Consider the following 21,470-nt stretch of genomic DNA (forward strand, 5'->3'; position numbering starts at 1 on the left):
AGAACGATACGATGCGGAGAAATACATCCGAAAAGCTAACCTTGACATATATGATATGCCAGTTATTCCAAATGAAAACCTGATTGACAAGCGGAAAACGTGGCGGAAAATCTTGAACTGCGCAAATTCTATCTCTGAGTTCGGGCCAAAGCTCACTTTAAGTGATTCAAAAATGCGGAAAATTTAGAGTGGCTTATGGAATGCGGTTCATTTTATTTTATCATAGGCTATGTCTGCTCCACGTGTCACTTGGACAAGAGGAGCCTTTTCCTCCTTCTTGGCAAAGATTTTGCCTCCTCTTACCAAAGATATTTACATTTCTTATCTTTTCCTGCCTTCCTGGCCTTTGAGAAGAAGTCATGACATTTCTTTGGCAGTGATTCTGATTCATGCTGTTCTCGTAGTTTGCTTCGAGCGTTAAACCACCTTTCTCTGGTTTCTACGTTAGAAAAGCATGCCAGGATGATAGGAATGCTGTCTTTCTTGGCAGGAAGGCGACATAGTGCGACAAAGTCGTCAGTTGAAAAGTTTAATAATAATTGGTTTTGGGGGAAAGGAAATGACGCAGTATCTGTCTCATATATCGTTAGACACCTGAACCGCGCCGTAAGCGAAGGGACAAGGGAGGGAGTGAAAGATGAAGGGAAGAAGGAGGTGCCGTAGTGGAGGGCTCCGGAATAATTTAGACCACCTGGGGATCTTTAACGTGCACTGACATCGCACAGCACATGGGCGCCTTAGCGCTTTTCCTCCATAAATACGCAGCCGCCACAGTCGAACCGGACCGTAAAGAAAATGTTACCTTCGTACCGTCTCGCGAGGAAGTGCTCGGTGGTATATGAGGTCTGTCTTGCTTAGATCACATAGACATCCGTGCCCCAAACTGCAATCTTTCCTCAGGTGTCATTACGCAGGGTTTGACCGATAATCGCTTTAGTCTGCCAATTCATTGACCGCTATACTGGTAAGAATCAATGACTGCCAGCTTCTAACGCCACTCAAAATAACTTTCACGTCACTATATTATATCACAGCAGATTACCTACCTTAATTCCTAGATTTAACTGGCAGGCATCAGTTTGGTCTTAGCCCCCAGATATGGTTTATTCTTCGTTCTCTCAACAATTTGAGTTATTTGAACAAGATTTAAAGCGCGTTTTTTGCAAAAAACAAGGAATTAGTCATATTGTTTAATGCTGCTATTTTGCAAGTAATATTGCACAGCGATTGGCTGTGGAAGGGTTGCAAACGTTCTCCTAAAAATCTTGAATTTTCCACCGAATACAGAGCCGCAAGAAACAAGAGTTCTTGCGCTTATTCGTTCTACTAAACAACAGTACTACAGTGAGGAATTAAGACAAGCTGCCAGAAGCCGCGCCAAAACTTGGTCATCGATTAATAATTTTAGAGACGTTAACAGAAATGAGTCATCTTATCAAGAAATTTTTTCGTGTAATCCTTAGCAAACACATGATTTGTACAACAAGCACTTCGCACGCGTATCTGAGTCTTGTTCATCCTGGACACAAGATAGATGTTCCTTGACACGTACCATATCTGCATCCACCCTTTTACTGACGCTGTCGGCAGGTGGCTTGGCGCTCACAGTCTTCAGCTTCAAACGCAAAAAACCACCTGGTCTTGATGGCATTGCAGTGTCCCTGCCACAGAGAAGTTTCGAAGCTCTGGAGAACATCCTTCTGTCGGTCCTTAACGGATTCTTAGAGAGTGCTGCAATAGCGAGTGTGTTAAAAACGGCGAATGTGAGACCAATATAAAAGGGTCGCAAGAGGGAGAGTCATCATAATTATAGGCCCATAACCGTTTCACCAATGCTTTCCATGATTTTAGAAATATGTTAGAGTGCATGACATCATTTTGAAAAAGTTTTCTTTTTTGTCTGATCGACATTTCATATATGTCCGTGGAACGCTTTCACTTCTGCCCCGACGCGGTGGCTCAGTGGTTATGGCACTCGGCTGCTGACCCGAAGGACGCGGGCTCGATCCCTGCCGCGGCAGTGAAATATCGATGGAGGCAATATTCTAGAGGCCCGTGTACTGTGCGATGCCAGTGCCCGTTAAAGAACTCCAGGTGGTCGAAATTTCCGGAGCCCTTCACTACGGCATCCCTCATAGCCTGAGTTGCTTTGGGATGTTAAACCTCATAAGCCATAGCTTTCCCTTCTAGAAGAATTTACCGATGAATTGTATACTACTTTCGTTCACAATCTGTTTTCCTGCTGCCTGTTTCTATCACCAAAGCTTTTGATACGGTAAATCACGAAATATTTTGCAAAAATTATACCTGCTTCGATTTAGGGCTCCAATTCATGACCTTTTGAAACGTTGTTTGCAAGATCGCCCACAAGTCGCAGCCCTTGATAATATACCACAGCCGTTACAAGCCGTCCGATGTTGAAGGCTGGGGTTCCTCACGACTCCATTCTGTCTGCTGGAGTTATTTTTAAATCTATTAATAAATGACTTAGCGTCAGTTATAACAAATTTGCTGGTTTTCAGCGCGCAGACGGTACAGTTTTACTAACAAAGCACATTTTCTACAAAACTGCGGTTGCTTTACTGCAATAAAATACCTGCAATGCTATGAACTGGTTTTCGTTTGATGGTCTTTCGGTAAACCGGCAAAAAACAAAATTGGCCTGCTTCAGAAACCTATTGAAGACAACTGTACTGACTGAATCTGTATTTTTTTTTTGCACACTGCCAAAACGATAAAGATTGCCATTGCGCTCCAGTTGAAAATGTTCATTTTATAAATTATCTAACTTGGCACAGTCACATCGCAAATATTTGTAGCCGACTACGTAGCACTGCATGGCTATTGTTTACAATTAAATCTTTTCTTCCTGTATCTGTAAAAAATACAGTCATGCATGCACATGCCTATAGTGTTGTAAGGTATAGCATCATAGTTTCTGCGCACTGTTCACAAAGGTGGCAAGATCGTGCAGGCGCTCTTCTAAAAAGAATGTTGAAAAGTACCGCGTATGAACATTCCTTTCTCGCTCAAGTAAAAATGCCTAATTATATTGCTTTTCGGTCCTTTGAAAATTTATATAAACAAACAGTTGTCCTTCGACACTTTTGGAATCCTGCCTTCAAGTCTAAATGAGTGGCTACCAGAACCCTACGTAAAGGTCAGCGCTACATTCTTCCTAAATACTCAACCAAATACGGCAAGGCAAGACAAGGTGTATATGTCCCTAAAATATTGAATAGTCTTCCTGACCATTTAATTGTCCGCTTCTTCTAAAACGACCACGAAACGGATGTCAGAATCGATGCTTTAAGGCAAAATGATGCTGGAAGCACGTTTTACAGTGGTTTTTCTTCTATACTATGTATTTTCTTATTATTTGTATTTCAGTGCGTGTTGTAAGGTTTCCGGCGACAGCCGGTCTGGTTCAGCTGCGTATTCGGCCAGGGACACCTGCAACCGGGGTCACTGCACGGCGATAGGCATCTTTGTTCCCACGGCCGGTCCCCGCTTGGCTTATTGGATTCGAGACGGAGGGCTCTGCTGCCGTTTGGAAACAACATTGTTCCTGGAAGATCGACCGTGCGGTGCGGAGGCAGTTAGCGACCGCCAAAACCGAGCCGGGGTGGCTCACCCCTTCAACTTTGCCAGCTCGCCGGTGCTTCGCCCATTGGGACTTCCCGGAAGACGTGTTCGGCTTGACAGCGTGAGAACTGTCCTTCGGACGCGAAGACAACGCTCTCTCTGGTGGGGGAGATGGTCCAGCGGTACCCTCTCTCTACGGCGAGGCATGTGACGGGGGCGTGTCCCTATGTGAAGTGGTGTGTGTGTACGACAGCGCAAGTTAGGCCACGCCCAACCTGGCGAAGACCTCCTCGAACCTGGTGAATCCTAGGGACCGGACCCTTTTAAAACCGGACGACGAGTGCCATGAGAAAGAATCCTCGATCATCCTCAGATCTTCTCAGATCCTCCGACCTTCCCCCATCACCCTCCAATTGGTTCCTAAATCTTGTAAATAATGTAAAATAAACCTACTGTACAGTTTCGTTCATAACCAAGTCTGACAACGTCATTCGGAGAAGGGACCTGCGGCGCTGAAAGAATCAGCTCACTCAAGGAGCCCTCATCTCGAACAGTGTGCAGCACTTATCGGGATATATTGCTTTTGCATTCGCTCGCCGATGCCGCCGGGACCGGTCCTTGGAAGCCTCTTGTTTGCTCTGACAGGGCCGAGTCTGTACACACCACAACATATCAATGGCATTAAATTATTAATCATTTATTATTAATATTTAGTATTAATTCGTCTGCAGATACGTCATGCTCTGTTCTCCGACAATACTTACTCATTGCTATCCAAACACTCCAAGCAAAAGCGACGAGCCAATTGTGGCCAGGAATTCGATAGTGGTGGCGCAGCGTGCATTTCAATTTTAATTTGTTTTAGAAAACGTTCTTTGTCATCAGTGTTGTTTTCGGTACCAGTTGCATATGACCTATCACACGACGCAAGGATAATAATGTGGCTTGATTTTGTACTCTTTTTTGTGTCCTTTTGAAAATTCGTGATATGCAGGAGTGCTCTGGCGCTTTCAGGTGATAGGCTTTTATTTCTCATAGCTCCTTATTTGGCATTGTTTCCAATCTGGCATCTCGATCGTCAGACCGACAGCCTAGAGGCACACTCCCTCTTGGCAGGGATTTCCTTTGCAGCATTCCATGGCTTCGTGGCACTGGCATCAGAAAAAGAAAGACACCGCGAGGGCGATTTAGTGCAGTGGTATAGCGAGATAAGAACATCACTGTCATCCTTGACCTTTATCCAAAAAAAAAAACAAGTTGCTCGTTACTCGTTTACGCGTCTCACAATAGATGAAACTATTTTCTTCCTACATACACTTACTATCTATATCTGAGAAATTACTATCAATGCAACTACATTTCCGTCGTATAGAGCATTGCTCCAAGCACTTCGGGCAGGAAAACGCGCGCAACAAAACTCGGCTGGAGAGGTACGCAGCGTCTTACGTCTTCCGGCATCCACGGTCTACACTGTTTAACACTTTTGCTGAAGATTTTATTTATTATTCGATGCTTTATTACTACTGACAATAGGCCTCTTCTACCAGGGTACCGAAACCACGCTCCTTGTTTAATTTTCAGATTAAACTCTTGGACCCTTTCGAGATCAATTTGCTGGTCTCAGAGGGAACTCCGACAACATGAAAACAGCCATGCATAATGAATTCTTAGCAATTAATGCCTGCTGCTACCAGGTAAAAGTTCGGCTCTGTGCTTCATTACGCGGCGGGTGCAGTGCTTTCTAAAATTTATTTGGCGAAAGACGGCGCAAATAAATGCAGTTTCTTTTAGGCTTTTGTACTCCTAAAACTTCTACGCGCATCTGTTTCTACTATTGCAGCGGTGAATACCATACATGTGTTTCATGGGCACGCACAGGCAGCGCTTACTGGGGGATCAGTCCCCCTGTTGCCACTTGAGCGTTGTTCGAGTTCTTGTCGTGCTGCCAATCACTGTCTTTTTTACATCACGTCCCACTCTTCTCTTTGCTAGCATAGCCCAATTATCTCAGAACTTTTCGTACGCGTTTTCGACAAATGGGTATATTCAGATGCAATAAAAATTGTGAGATAATTTTTAATGATTCCCTCTTGCTCCTGTTAAAAAAAAAAACGACAAGCGCTACCTACTTGGCCTGGCTTCGGATTTCGGTGCTTAACGTAGCGTCGCGTTGGTCACGCGCAGGAGTATGCCGCCGCTAGAGAGCTCCACCAAGCCGTCTGACAAACTCAGAGGTTGGCTTATAGGATGTTTAAGATCAGGTTTATAGCATAAATATCTAGGCCGGCGGAGCACATTTAACACATGCGTTAACGGGTTTTACCAGATTAAGAACGTTTGTGGCTATGAATCTTGCCGCAGTGAGAAATATTAATTTATTTTAGACCAACTTGGATTCATTTTTCGGTGCGAAAATGTTCGTCCATGTAGTTAACCTCCTTTCGCCCTCATGAAAATGAGGACACGACGGCCGTACTCATACTTGCGGGCTCGTTCTCTATAAAAGAACGCTATATCAGCAGGAATTTCATTCTGTATAAAGCGAAAAGGTTATATCACGAAAGTCATAAAGCACTACAACTTAAATTATTGCGTTTGCATTAATTTTATGGCTAGAAAGGTTGACAGTGCTCGATCTACGGCTCTAGAAACATTCCTGTTAGTTCTGCTGGTAAAAGCCCATGCCTTTTCAGTACGGTGTAAAGCTTGCTCCTTGCATCTCATTTGGAAATTCGGATCCTTTAACTTCCTTATGAAATGCCCATTAACATCCCTAGTTCTTAGACGCGGAATGAGTAGACTCTTCTTTGTAAGGAAAAAAAAATCTTTAGAAATCAAAGTAGTGTTGCATAAAGCTCGATTTCTCGTTAACATGGCCAACAAAATCTTTTTGTTTAGCTTAGTTCTTTTATAACTTATTTCCACCATTCATGCTCTTCATTTTTGCTTGTCTGTTGTACAAAAACAAGCTTAAAACACGTCTTTTTTTTCCATGGGGGTTTCTCGATTTTCAGATCCGGTGACACCCCGCACTAGAATGTTCTAAACATTCCATAGCTACCTGCAGGCTTCTACACGTAGTATAATTATCATGGCTGAACAGCCATGAGAATGCATTATGCCATTGTACATATTTCTGTGATATCGCAGTGAGAAAGGCGCACAGCCCAGTGGACGCAATATTTCACAGCTTTTTTATGATCGGCCATAACTCCGCTTCCTGCTCGGCGACGAAAGTTTTGCCGGGTAAACTTCATTTGAATGATCTCCACAGTTTGAGTAAAATAAAAGGAAGCTGAAAGGACCCGCCGCTGTGGCCCAGCGGTCAGGGCGCTAGGCTACTAAGACGGAGTTCCTGGGTTCGAACCCGGCCGCGGTGGCCGCGTTCGATAGAGGCATAATGCAAAAGGCGTCCATGTGCTGCACGATTCAGTGCACGCTAAAGATCTCCAGCCCGTCGGAATTACCCCGGAGGCCCCCACTACACCATGTCTTTCTTACTTTCTTCTTTCACTCCCTCCTTTATCTCTTTTCTTACGGCGCGGTTTGTCTGTCCATAAGGTGGGAGATGTGAGAAAGTTACTGGGCCATTTCCTTTCCTCAAAAACCAATTTTTCAAGTTCAAGATGACAGATTTTGTTTAGAATTGGACGAGATTCAACTATTGAAATATACAGAGCAATTCAGCAAGACAAAGAATTTTCCACTAGCATTTAAAATTTTCCAATAATTGCCGATTAAAGAAGGTATAATTTTCAGGCTTCTCCTATCTGCGTCACAGAAGGAAGTACACAAATTGTCTCTAATGACGTCATTTTATTGAAACATTTGTTTTTTTCCTTTGTTTGCCCAATCCTGCCGTGTGTCTCCCGATGGCGCTAAACAACGCTTTGTATAGGCTTTCATCGAATGTGGGGTTGGTTCTCTTTCTATAAGCAAAGTTCATTTCTTCGGAAATAAAGCTCCAGCGTACATTGATTTGTTAGATTTATTATTTATTAATTACGTCATCATTGCGCTTTCCGCCTGGTGATATGCGCTGCGGAGATGGCTGGTTGCCGACAGAGCTTCACTTGCCGATTACGTCGTCAGTTCAAATTCTACTTTCAAAAACCTCACGTGCAGTAACAGCGAGTGGCACATATGATCCCTTAAATCCTGCCGAATTCTATAACCTCTTTAGTGCTCCGTAAGGATTAGCCACTGAGAACCTGTGAACAGCAAAGGTCAAACAATGACAAAGAATAAATATCATTTAGGCTGCATCCTAATCCAGTATAGAGCGCAAGAATTGGTATTGTCATTTGGAGCGCCGCCTACGCCACTATTATCCGCAAATAATAAATACTTCTTTCAGTTTTTGTTGCAAATTTAAGGAACGTTTAGCGCATAATGATTTCTTGGCGGAACGTAAGCGATTTTTTATTAGCAGCCGCGTAAGATTTTGCACAATTCTTTTGCTAGAAAAATGAACAGCAGTTGACTACAATTTTCAGGAAGAGTAAAATTCAATTTTCTGTGTAATAATTTATTAAAAGCTCGTTGCTCCTCCTTAAAAATAAAAAAACTATGTCAATATGCTTGGGGCATCCACGCAGCACTTGCCCACTCTGCTCTGAAACTCGTTTTCTTATTCCCAGTAAAATGACAGCCAAAAATGCAATAGATATCACTAAATGATACGAGCACATATGCAGACACCGCCTTCACATGTGAACATGAAAGTACCAAGTTATGGCAAGTTATAAAAATATAAGTAACAATTCGGGCATTTCGGTTAGCTGTGGGATAAGTAAACAGTGCACAATGCCGCAATGCCACAGCACATCATGCGTTCATTGGCTGCAAGGCAGTTGTCCCACGACATCTCCATAAGATCTTGTAACACAATATGAAGGGACACACCCCTCCAGGAAGGGAATAAAACAGACGCACACGAGAGTACGTTTGGCGTTGTGTTCCTCCTTAATGCTCCTCCACCATCTCGCCCAACAACGTACCTTAATGATGAGACATTCCTTATTTCTTTCGGAAGCACCGAAAAGGCATCGCCCTACTGAACACCTCAGTTGAAGAGAATAGCAGAAGCAACAGCTGCACGCGTACAATAATCCTTTTTTTGTAATTTTGGTCAACGCAGGGTACGGGGCACCTAGGCTCACTTGCGACGAAGAAATCATGTGTCCAAGTCTACATCGTGAACAACACTCAGTAGCGCTGCTAGCGTCCTTGTCTACTTCATGAGCGAGCGTTCATATCTAATGGAACCTAATTTAGGTTCAATAGCTCTTGGTTTCAGTAAGCTTGATTTAACCTCTTTTGGTATCAAGTCATTAGCTATCTTCTTGCAAGTGTTCAGCCCCCTCATTTCCACTGAACAAGATACATCACTTACAGACTGCCCGGTAAGTTGGCAGGGCTTCGGGTGGTCGAATGCTTCGGTAGCCGCACGAAACTCCGCTTGTCGAGCGGGAACAGGCTTCAAAGAAAGGAACGCATCATTGCAGCGCACCCAAGGGACTCACCAAGGTTACACATCTTGCGCCTCGTCCAACCGAGGTTTAAGACAGCAAAGACTACGGTCCTGAACAGCTTGCAACGTCAAACGGCAGCCACGATCGATCCGTGGTCTGCGTTCAGCAGCGCCATCTGTAGGAACACTAGGACGCGAACTATAGTCTTTTCAAAGCTATTTACATGACAGGCTTTTAGGCGAGTGTGATTATTTGAATTTCTTGTATGTCGAAACGAATATTCTATACTGGAATCGCCGAACGAATAAATAATGCACATTCAGAAATATTCGAAACGAATAGAATACCATTTGAAATGTTCGAATAGCTTTCAAATAAAGTACATGTAGATGAAATCGTACACGCTGTAAATTTTTTGATGACTGTTTTATCAACAGTTCCACTGCAAGATTACACGACCTGATGCCGAAATTCATGTGCGCGTTTAGGGCCTTGATGCGGTCCATTCATATGGTGGTGTTTATGATGATCAAATCTACAGGGAAATCAAAATCGAGCTTTACAAAAGGAAAAAAAAAATGGCGAGAGCCGTACACAAATGTGATTATTTGAATTGTGTTAAGCGGCTAGGCGGACACAAAATGTGTAAACAATTCGCATCGTAACCTTAGTAGTTAATTACAATAAGGCAATTAACTTGTAAATTGCAGTTGGCGCACATATTGATTGCGAAAACTTAGAGGCAGTGCCATGCGAAATCTATTGTATTTTGTGCAATTTTGAAACGCGCCTCCGTCCTGACATATGCACGTCAAAAAGTTCAGCCCAAAACTTGTACTTACACATGCGGTACCTCGCCACTCAACATGAGGCTCCAACCTGGTTTGACGCAGCCGCTGCGTGTGGCACTTCGCCTGACATGAATGTGAAATTGCTGGCGATGGTGATAAAATTTCCTTGGCCAGCGAGAGGGAAGAATCAATGTGCGGGTGGCGCGGTGCGAGTGCTGTTTATTTAATGCGAATCGTTCGCAAGTGGACGATAAGACATGGTGGCACTTTGACTTCGTATGCGATCCAGTGCAGCGATACATCACTGCTGGCCAAGCGCGAAAATTTATACTCATTCTTGTCAGGCGGAGCGCCATGTGAAACTGCAGAGTCATATCATAGAGGAGCTTCTAGCCGAGAGCGGCGACAATGTATGTGTAATCACACTCTTAGGGCTCAAATTTTAGACATGCTTATCTCAGGACACAGGCACGTAAACAAAATTCTCAAAATAGAATTGTCTTTGAATGCCACTGCCTCCAGGTTTCCAATATAATCATGGACTCTAACTGCAGTGAATAGAAAATTGATTAATAAATTTCATATTTATGCAGGCTAAGATTACAATTTTTCTAACTGTTTGTGACCTGCTGGCCTCATACTTCATATAAAGTAATAACTTTTGGGTTCAGCTACCGGTATTTTTATTCTTTAAAACATTATTTTGAGCCCATTGTTGGCCCTCCATACTCGGCAATGTAGTAGAGTTCAGTCAGCAAACCCTGTCTTCATGCCTGATAATGGAGGCATTGGCTTATAAAAGATATCCATCTCATCACCTCACATCTAGCACTTGTTTGCTTCCGACAGTGTCAGTAGCAAATCATTTTTTCCGGACGGATGAAAACATGATCAGAGATTAGTTAGAGAACAATATTAATATTAATATAGTATTATTAGATTAGTTAATAATGTTGCAAGTGTTCCATTTCATTTCATTCAGTTCATTCTTTATTTCATTCTTATTCGATTCGGTTTCCATCTAAACTTTTCGTATAAGATTCAATAGAGGAGCAAGAGTATTTAAATAAAATTCGGTCCCGAACCCAGTGTATTTATGTTCGATGCGGTTTGGAAGAAGTTCTATTTGCGTACCCCCCATCCCCCCCCTCCTCAGGTTTCCCAAGGTGGTACATTTAAAGAGTAAATGAAAAACCAAATTACGAATTACATTGATTATGATATTTTCAAAGGTCTGTGCAATGTTACCGTAAATCCGACGCAAGGCATGAAGGGTTGGCTTTACAGCCGTGGCAGCGCAATGTTGTCAACCAATTTATCAGCGTACTTCATCACGTCAGAGCTGCGTGATCTCACAAGCCAAGATCATTAGCAAGCTCTTCCACTCAAGCTCCACATTTTGCAAAGGGCGAGTCACTGGTTAGTATGTTAGCATGATCAAGTTCATAATACGAACAGCAACCTAGTCGAGGCAAGTCTTCAATCATATATGGAAAATTTACTATGGAAAAGTAATATCGTTACAATTTATTCGCAAAATTAATGCATTTACTTGCACAGCGCCTTTTCATTTTCACAAGGAGGAAGAAGCAAACTGGTCACGGCCACTAAAATCATTTCAGATTTCTGAATATAACGAATACCGTGACGAGTTCTGCGCCAAAGCGGCCGTCAAAAATGAGCCCCTGTTCAAATTAAGGTTTTTCTCTGACAAAACTGACTAGACGACCTGTAGACACATTTCAGAAAACTTTGTTCTTTACACGATTAAAAGCTTTGTTCATGTAATGCCCGCACTCATGAAGACATGAGGAATGAAGAAAAAAGCTGTATTTCAGTAGCTATACACATCTACCCCCTTAGAAAAAAGCAACACTGGCAGACATTGCAGAATATATGCGGTCACCGCGACGTTAAAAGTGAAATAAAAGGAAAAAATAGCAGAAAGAAAAATCCTTCTTGCAAGTCATTTCAGGCATGTGACACTCCCAGCAAAAAATAGGTTTCGCAGCATAGTAATCAGTACAAAAACAGCGAAAAGAAAATCAATTGCACATAAATGTCTGCAAAAAGGAGCGTTATTCTGAGCACACTATAAAACTACGGCAACCATTTGAACAGGAAACATGAATTAGAAGAAATATTACAGAGTATAAACACCAAGTGTGGGAAATTAAGTGCCAAATAACATGTGTAAACATTGAAGACTTTATGCATACTTACAGTAGGCTATATCAATCTTCGTTACAGCACTATGTAACCATGACACAAAGATAAAAAAATACTAAAAGCTTTCTTATTTCCATTGACGTAAAACGTTTTATACTGCGTTCGATTGATCAAATATTTTCAACAAGTGATTAAATAGAGAGCGTAGTCTCTGTTTTGCTTAAGTTCTTCGAAAAGGTACAGCCCACAATTCAGTGCGTTTTGTGTCATAAGCGTGTATATGAGCAGTTTAATTATCCTAAGTTTCTGAGTGTGTTATGTTACTCCTCAGTTCCTCCATTAAAGCTGTTGGCAGTCTAAAATAAAAAATAAGTTATAATTAAACCAAATCTCTGCGACAAAGGATTCACAGGATTGTCTGAAGGGATGCTAGAAATAAATTTACTGTTGTGTTCTTTCGATCTCTGATTTTGGTAATGCTTAAAAGGCGGTTGTTCCCCCATATTAGGAGCCAATACTGCAAGTAGGACCAAATCAATGACCGGTAACTCAGAAGCATTGTCTTTGTTGGCAGAGAGAGAGAGAGAGAGGGTTTATTGATAGGAAAAGGCAGAGAGGTTGGCCTGAAAAATAAATATCTGGCCTGCTACTCTGCTCTGGGGGACGGGAAGAGGAGATAAAAGAAGGTTACGATGGGGGACGATGATCATGGGAGGAGTCAGATGAAAAACTATTTAAAAAAAAGGCACACTTTCTGACATCACAAACGTGAGACAAGGTCCGTGTCGCTCAAAAAGCGTGAGAGCGCTCGCGTTGCCTTTACAGTTCTAAAACTATCTGGCCAAGCGCCGAGGATCAAATCCTCAGAGAGGAGCGATGTGTCCATAGGCTTCAGAGCAGATGTGAGTATGAGTCTTTCACGTGCATACGCTGGACACGCCACTAAAACATGTTCTATAGTCTCTAGCACGCCACATGTGGTACATTCCGGGGAGTACGCTTGTCCTATTAAGTGCAAGTATTTGCGCGTGAATGCCACATTTAAACGTAGTCTACGGATAACGCTTGCAATAGAGAATATCGATCAAGATATAGGTGTCCTAATACACGTGCTTTATTATAACTTAGGATATATATATGAAAATCAGAATTCATGTTTCGAGAGTTTTAAAACTCTAGACTTTTTAATATATATCTATATGCGTGTCATTTAGGAAAAGAGCAGGCCTTTGCATTTTATTTTGACACTAAGTTTCAAAGATAGGAGCCCTACATATTGTCATATCTATAAATATTCCTTGACAGGAATTTTAAGTAACAGTTAGTCTCCGCGACTAACCAATTGATGGAAGTTTTCATGAGAAATATGCATATTTATGTCAATGGCGTAGATAAATAGTTCCACGCAGGTCTAATTCCGCAGTATCGTTTAAGTGGATGTTGAGCAAATATTTCCAGAAAGTGCTACCGCAGGGCACTCCGAGTGACACTAATTGAATGAATGGCATGTCAATATTGCTTTCTAAACCAGAGTTTGTAAAGAACCATAAAATCGGGCGATGATGTGTAAGTGCATACGTAAAGACAGAAGCTGCATATTCTTCCCTTTATAAAGCATTAGGCGCTGGTCACGCCTGCGCACCTACAGTCGCGCTGGCGATTTTCACAACCTAAAGGAAATCCTCAATTGATGCTTTAAGGTGGCGCTACGTGGGACTGCTTCCGCGGTCAGCCTAATGGAATCGCGCTTGTTTAAAAAAATTCAAGCATAACTGGCGCTTGCTTGCTCATGGAAGCAACTTTGAACGAATGAAAGCGGTTTCTGCTCTTGAGGGTGTAACGGAAAAAACGAGAAAGAGCGAAGAAATTGCTGTCTGGCGATTTTGAATGACGCGAAGATGGAGCGATAGAGGGGAGACGCGCTATGCGGAGACAATATCAGATCAGTGACATCGGCGATGAAGAATGTCGTACAGCGGAGGGCTGACAAAAACAGAATATCAGTTAAGCAGGATCAAGCGTTTTACAAATTTTGATGCTGATTCGTATAAAAGCAGCTAGAAAAGCAATGTTCATTGACGCTTAGATTTTACCCGTAAAACTCACCCTTTAGCGTTTTTCGTGCTCGTAAATTTGACTAAACATGTGTTACATGAAATCAGTCGACGTTTCCAACTACGTCTACAGGTGTGAAAGTCAGACCGAAGAGGTTGCGTATTAACTTATTCTCTACCACCTGGCTCTCTGACTGACTCTAGCGACAGCAGATGCACTGAGCTATCTCACCGCCAAATTGATCAAAATGAGATGGAATTAGACCATCATTAAATCATCCCCAGCAGTGCATCTGAGAGCAAGATACAACCATTTACGCAAGCGTAATAACGCCTGTTACAGAACCTGTCGCACAGAATTCTTCGGGCTTGAAATGAGCCCGTTACACATGTGTTCTCGGTTATTTTTAACACGTAGCCCCTCGTGCTTACACAAGTCTGCTAGTCCAGGCAAATCTTTTTTTTTAATATAAGCTATCGCAGGGTTCCTCTGCAGCTTGGCAACGTCATTCGGCATTGCGGACACCAAGAAAATCACGCACTGGAATTTAGCGGCTCGTCTATCTTGTTAGATTGAAGACGTCCATGGGACAGCTCTCTCAATAAATATTTGTGCAGAAAAACTCAGAGCCACGCATGAATAGGTTGGCGAAGCAGTCAGGCAGCGGAGCAATGGACGCCGTAGCGACGTGTTCCACCGCCGATTCGTCTTCCTTGGCGCCAACATAGACACGTGGCTGGCGACTTAGACGATCCTTTCTCTCCCTTCACTCAACCGGTTTAATTGCATTACCACGGGCGCAGTCGGGAAACGAGAATTTCGATTAGCATAAATAAAACAAGAACAGGCGTCCATAATAAATGTAAAGCCTTTCTCTGAGCATCGGAGGAAGGTTTCAGACGTCGGGTACTCTTACAGTGAGTGACAAAGGAGAAATAGAAGAGTGCGCACTTTTCATGAGTAAGCCCACTTTTAGGTAAACCAATGATGGAATGTCATTTACACTCGTGGCAGCCGGCTCGCGGCACACGAATGGTGCGCGCCGAGTTCTAAGCGCATAACATATCTGAATGGTGGGGAAAGGCTTGAGTTTCAAATACCTCCACACTACCACACCGGTGACGCTGTCTTTACGGAAGAAAACGCTATCAGAACCATCGAACTATAATGTAACGCTTAAAATAACACATCAAAAGCCGGAAATTTTTCTTTTCCTATCGGATTACAATAAAGCATCACCTTAGCGCATGGTTAGCTTGAAATGCAAATTAGCCGACTAAAGGGCTCGCTGTGGTAAATGCGCACAAATTATTCGCACAGTAAATCCTTTTCCCGGCGGCCTAAGTTGGTTTCAATTTCAGTTGTTCAGTTCAGTGGCACACTTTCTTGAAACTAAAAAGGATAGAAACTTCAGGCGTTTCGTTTTGCTCATACCAAAGCCCGAGGCGTTCCGAGCAATGAATCAAACGAGTGCCGATATGCCCCAGTGGGCTTTGCACAACAATAATTATTACAGCGTTCTTTTGCAAAGAGTGTATGTTCGAGCTTCTATGCGCTCGGAGCTAGAGAGCCACACTAAGAACCTGAAAAAATTACGTCTGATCACCGAGCAGAGACGTAGCGTTTTCTGCCGTGATTTACACGCTTACCACCAGCTTTGTACCCAGGCTTCAGCTGATAAGGCATGGAACGCTTTACTCTCATGCCAACTTGCATCACTTCAAATGGCTGTGCATACTCGGTATGAAAGTAATTCTACAGTGGGCCGTTATTGATATACGGTGCTTAGTATGAGGATCGTTTATTAGATGAATCTTGGCACCTTAAAGGAATACATTTCACATGGCACAACGCGTTGCCTTTGAAGTGTTTCTCTAACTTACCATATTTCACCCCATAAAAAGCTTAGCTGAAATCTTAAAGCACAACTTTTAATCGCTAACGGGCTGGAAACATTGAGGAAAAGTTGTTTTTTATCTACTTGATGTATATATGCTCAGAAATTGCTGGTACATTAGGAACCCAATATGTACAGTGTCTATTGCAGCGCAATAATGTATTCCAGTGTGTATTGGTACCTAGGAAAGAAGTGGTCAGAGCGTGGCATCACAGCGAAACACTGCCGGTCCACAAACCTTTTGAGCTTGTCCTATTACTATCCCAATAACGAGGACACAGGTGCAAATCATCGACTTAGCTTTCATCATATCTGAGGACAGCAAACCTGGAAGTAAGAAAGCGGTAAATATATTCTTTATGACACTTGCTCACTAAACCACCTTCGAAAGAGTCAATGCGATGGACATGTTCATCAAATATGAAAATTCCACGACTCGCATGCGCAAGGAATCATAGCGAATGCTTCTTCCTTTCACCTGACATGATTGGGGTTTGAAGTTTAAAGGTAATGGTATTCGGTGTGCTTAGTGCTCTAGTGTTGTAGCTGTGCGGTACAAGCGATTCGCAGCCATCTCATTAAAAATAACTGTTTTTTTGCTACTGCTCGCGTGTTAAGCGTAATGGCTATTTTATGCACGCCGCACTATTCTCCGAACAAGCTGGAGAGACAATTTTCTGATCAATCTGATTTACTTCCACCGGCTCTCCTGCTACGGGGCCTCAGAAGGCAAGTGATATAACTTGAGTTCAGAATTATTTAGTTGGATTTGGCCATTGACAAGTAGGTAAAATAATCACTAAAATGTGTAACGGAATATGAAATGATGACTTAAAAAGGCAAATCTATTTTTTTAACCACAGACAAAACACAGCCATTTCGGCTAAACTTTGTCCAGTTTACCCTTGCTGTACAGGATACAGAGGTTTTGACTTTGGAGTAGGGCAACCTCTCTTGTTACGCCTTGCTGTACCCTCGGTGGTGTGTTTAGCAGGAAAGCTTCACTAAATTAGCCAAGTTATCTACTTGTCAACCTTCCCTACACCAATCAACCTTCAACCTGCACCAATCAACGCGTCAACCTTCAGCAAAAAGCGCCATCTCACCGCTGCTGGTGCAGAACGCCGTGTAACACATTGTAATATTATCACTTGTGAATGACCAAAACATTCAGGAGTTCGTTGAGATGATAAACGAAGATGTATATACTGACCTGCTGTTTTGTTCTACGGGCTGTAAAATGCGATTTAGAAAATGCTCTCTGTGCTCTCACCGACCAATTCAACCGGCCGTAAGAAAGCTTTGGGATTTACGAAATACTCAAAATTCTTCCAGTATTTTTTGATGTTCAGCGCCACGCAATACGTTGTGGTAGCCGCGAAAACTAGGAGCGTTTGTCCAGGTTAACTGGGCTTGGGCATATTTATAGCCTCTAATGCTCCATTTTACAACCACTATTGACCAGGTTGTGCACCATTGTAACGCGCAACTCGGCCTGCATCACCTCGGAACTGTTTAAAAAAATTTCCACTGGTAACCAACTGGAGAAGAGTTTCCTCCCAGAAGATAATAAATGTTTGTAAAATATCTCCAAATGAGGAAATTAATTTCTCTAGCGTGCTAAAAACTGCCTGTCCACATGATATTATTGTAGTATGAAAAATAGGGCTAAGCAAGCAAACCGAAAATTGCACGATTTAAAACACTCGGAGAAAAATTTATAGCCCGAGTCAAATTTATCATAATCGTGAAGATTGGCCACTAAATAGACCTGAATTCTTCTTAAAGCACATTAATAATTTGTCAGTGAAACAAGCAACTGCTTTTTGCGAAAGGGCACCACACGAAGAGTGAACTTTGCTTAGGTGTTCGTTAAGTAAATGATGGCCTAATGTTATTTCGATCTAAAACAGGAGGTTTAGCAATACTTTAATCGAAAAAGTGACTCCACGAGCTAACTCTCTGCGGATAAAACTAGATGCTTAGAAACGAGACCGTGTCCAGTTGAAGGGAGGTGCGAGTTGCATAAATTTAAATGATTTCTGCTAGATTGCAGTCGTATTACATTTTTGAAATTGCAGCTAGAGTACTGGTCTGAACAGTGCGGTTCTGGCGCTTTAACTTTCGTTCAACGCAAAAGGTACCTGTGCAGAGTAACCGTACCTTTCTTAATGCACAAAGCTGTACTTCACGTGTTGGTAGCAGACAGTCCCCCCAAAGGCACTGAACACATGATCAACAGCGTTGTTCTTTTTTTCAAGAAAACAGCTGCAGTTTTGAAAGGAAACATCTGCCGATCTTGTCCGACTGAGTCCAAACAATTCATGCTATATTTAGATAAAGCGAAATAAATCATTTCTTTCGCGATGTTTTGTTTCTCTTAGACTAAGCAAATTTTAGAATTTAAGTACATGAAGGGCCGTAAAGAATACGTTCCGCTGGCGCCGCAACTAGCAATTCTTTTCAAAATTATGCTCGGGACCAAAGCTCATTTCGCCCTTAAATAAATTACAAAAAATTAAGGGAGATTCCGATTCCTGTAAGCTAACGCTCAGCGTTACTTGGTGCAGCGGAAGGCAGAACTTTAGAACACATGTTTTAGTTTGCTGAGGAAGGGCAAAAAGGAGGAGGATGGGGGAATGAGACGAGGTGTGGATTGTTTGCATATTCGGTGCCCTTGGCTAATTCTATCCATCTTGAGATTTCTTTTGTAGCTTTCGGGAAGCACTGACTGAAAAAAAATTACGTAGATACTCTGCTTTTACGGGCTTGACACAGCGGGGTTATGTTTCCCTTTAGTGTTTTTTCGCCACACACAGTCGCTGTTCTTTGATAACGCTCACACATTTATCACAGTTATCCCAACAGCATTTGACATAAATTTCTCAGATTAGGCAGAAATTATGGTGCTTTACATACACACCAACATTTGCTTTGGTTAATCATTTCTATAGAAGAAAATAAATCAGTCTCGAAACTTTACGGACAGTGATTGTATATTACAGGTCCTCTTCTAAATTATTTTCATTGCAGACATACACGCGTGGCCTGGGCTTCTAGACACAATGGCGCCGCCGGGAAGACGCCGGGTCTTGCGCTGCACGGAAGGCTGAACGATGCCAATCTAATTGGTTAAACCGCGTTTTGCGTGGGAATCCGGGCTGCCACGGGCAAAACCATCGGCAGTGGTTCTATTCTACTGCTTATAATTTGTGTTGATTTCATAACTTAAGCAAAGCCGATACAGTCGAGCCGACTTAAAACGCCCGCAGTCATAAGGAACGTGCGCTTAATATGAACGAGGGTGGTGCTACCGTCAAAATATGTATTAGGGCAATGAAATTGCTATCTGATATCTGATAGACAGACAATAGATAGACAGACAGACACAGATATATATATATATATATATATATATATATATATGTGTGTGTGTGTGTGTGTGTGTGTGTGTGTGTGTGTGTGTGTGTGTGTGTGTGTGTGTGTGTAGATATAGATAGATAGATATATAGAGATATAGATAGAGATATAGATATAGAGATATATAGAGATAGATATAGAGATATATAGAGATAGATATAGAGATATATATAGATATAGAGATATAAAGAGATATATATGGAGAGAAAAACGTATTTGGTTGCTAGAGGCAAAAATTCAAAGTTGAAAACGCTTCATTTAGCCATAGATTTATTTTGAGTCGACGTTTCGGACAGAGTCTTGAGAAAGGACAGGATCTGTCCGAAACGTCGACTCAAAATAAATCTATGGCTAAATGAAGCGTTTTCAACTTTGAATTTTTAGAGAGATATATAGATATAGATAGAGACAGACACACAGATAATAGATAGAGACAGACAGACAGATAATAGATCGAGACAGACAGACAGATAATAGATAGAGACAGACAGACAGATAATAGATGATAGATAGATGATAGATAGACAGATGATAGATGATAGATAGATAGATGATAGATAGATGATAGATAGATAGATGATAGATAGATGATAGATCATAGATGATAGATAGATGATAGATAGATGATAGATGATAGATGATAGATGATAGATAGATAGATAGATTGATAGATAGATAGATGATTGATAGATAGATAGATGATTGATAGATAGATGATTGATAGATAGATGATAGATAGATAGATGATAGATAGATAGATGATAGATAGATAGATAGATAGATAGATGATTGATAGATAGATGATTGATAGATAGATAGATGATAGATAGATCGATGATAGATAGATAGATAGATGATAGATAGATAGATCGATAGATCGATTGATCGATAGATAGATAGATAGATCGATAGATAGATAGATAGATAGATAGATAGATAGATAGATAGATAGATAGATAGATAGATAGATAGATAGATAGATAGATAGATAGATAGATAGATAGACAGACAGACAGACAGACAGACAGACAGACAGACAGACAGACAGACAGACAGACAGACAGACAGATAGATAGATAGATAGATAGATAGATAGATAGATAGATAGATAGATAGATAGATAGATAGATAGATAGATAGATAGATAGATAGATAGATAGATAGATAGATAGACAGACAGACAGACAGACAGACAGACAGACAGACAGACAGACAGACAGACAGACAGACAGACAGACAGACAGACAGATAGATAGATAGATAGATAGATAGATAGATAGATAGATAGATAGATAGATAGATAGATAGATAGATAGATAGATAGATAGATAGATAGATAGATAGATAGATAGATAGATAGATAGATAGATAGATAGATAGATAGATAGATAGATAGATAGATAGATAGATAGATAGATAGATAGATAGATAGATAGATAGATAGATAGATAGATAGATAGATAGATAGATAGATAGATAGATAGATAGATAGATAGATAGATAGATAGATAGATAGATAGATAGATAGATAGATAGATAGATAGATAGATAGATAGATAGATAGATAGATAGATAGATAGATAGATAGATAGATAGATAGATAGATAGATAGATAGATAGATAGATAAATAGATAGATAGATAGATAGATAGATAGATAGATAGATAGATAGATAGATAGATAGATAGATAGATAGATAGATAGATAGATAGATAGATAGATAGATAGATAGATAGATAGATAGATAGATAGATAGATAGATAGATAGATAGATAGATAGATAGATAGATAGATAGATAGATAGATAGATAGATAGATAGATAGATAGATAGATAGATAGATAGATAGATAGATAGATAGATAGATAGATAGATAGATAGATAGATAGATAGATAGATAGATAGATAGATAGATAGATAGATAGATAGATAGATAGATAGATAGATAGATAGATAGATAGATAGATAGATAGATAGATAGATAGATAGATAGATAGATAGATAGATAGATAGATAGATAGATCAAGCAAGTTCGTCCTTACAACTCGGTTACAGCGAACTAAGAAGCGCTGTAAATTGA

The 21,470-nt window shown here is 41.2% G+C and overlaps 1 protein-coding gene across 3 annotated transcripts in view; it reads right to left on the bottom strand.

Annotated features, from left to right (window-relative positions):
• Positions 1 to 4,593: 4,593 nt before the first annotated feature.
• LOC144097417 (uncharacterized) overlaps positions 4,594 to 21,470 on the bottom strand; it is a 49,476-nt gene continuing 32,599 nt past the window's right edge. Inside the window, exons 1-4 of one of the 3 annotated variants that reach the window (XR_013307010.1) lie at positions 18,135 to 18,218; positions 16,210 to 16,298; positions 8,981 to 9,064; positions 4,594 to 4,736 (exon numbers count right to left, since the gene is read on the bottom strand). Coding sequence is in view for 2 of the 3 variants with exons in the window: in XM_077630143.1 (XP_077486269.1) it covers positions 4,677 to 4,736; positions 8,981 to 9,064; positions 16,210 to 16,298 (233 nt within the window). In the remaining variant the exon portion in view is untranslated. Of the gene's footprint in view, positions 4,737 to 7,559; positions 7,797 to 8,980; positions 9,065 to 16,209; positions 16,299 to 18,134; positions 18,219 to 21,470 lie in introns of those variants that run through there. The other 2 variants (XM_077630143.1, XM_077630144.1) reach the window with 2 other exon arrangements.

This window comes from Amblyomma americanum, chromosome 7, assembly GCF_052857255.1.
Source record: "Amblyomma americanum isolate KBUSLIRL-KWMA chromosome 7, ASM5285725v1, whole genome shotgun sequence".
Taxonomy (NCBI): Eukaryota; Metazoa; Arthropoda; class Arachnida; order Ixodida; family Ixodidae; genus Amblyomma; species Amblyomma americanum.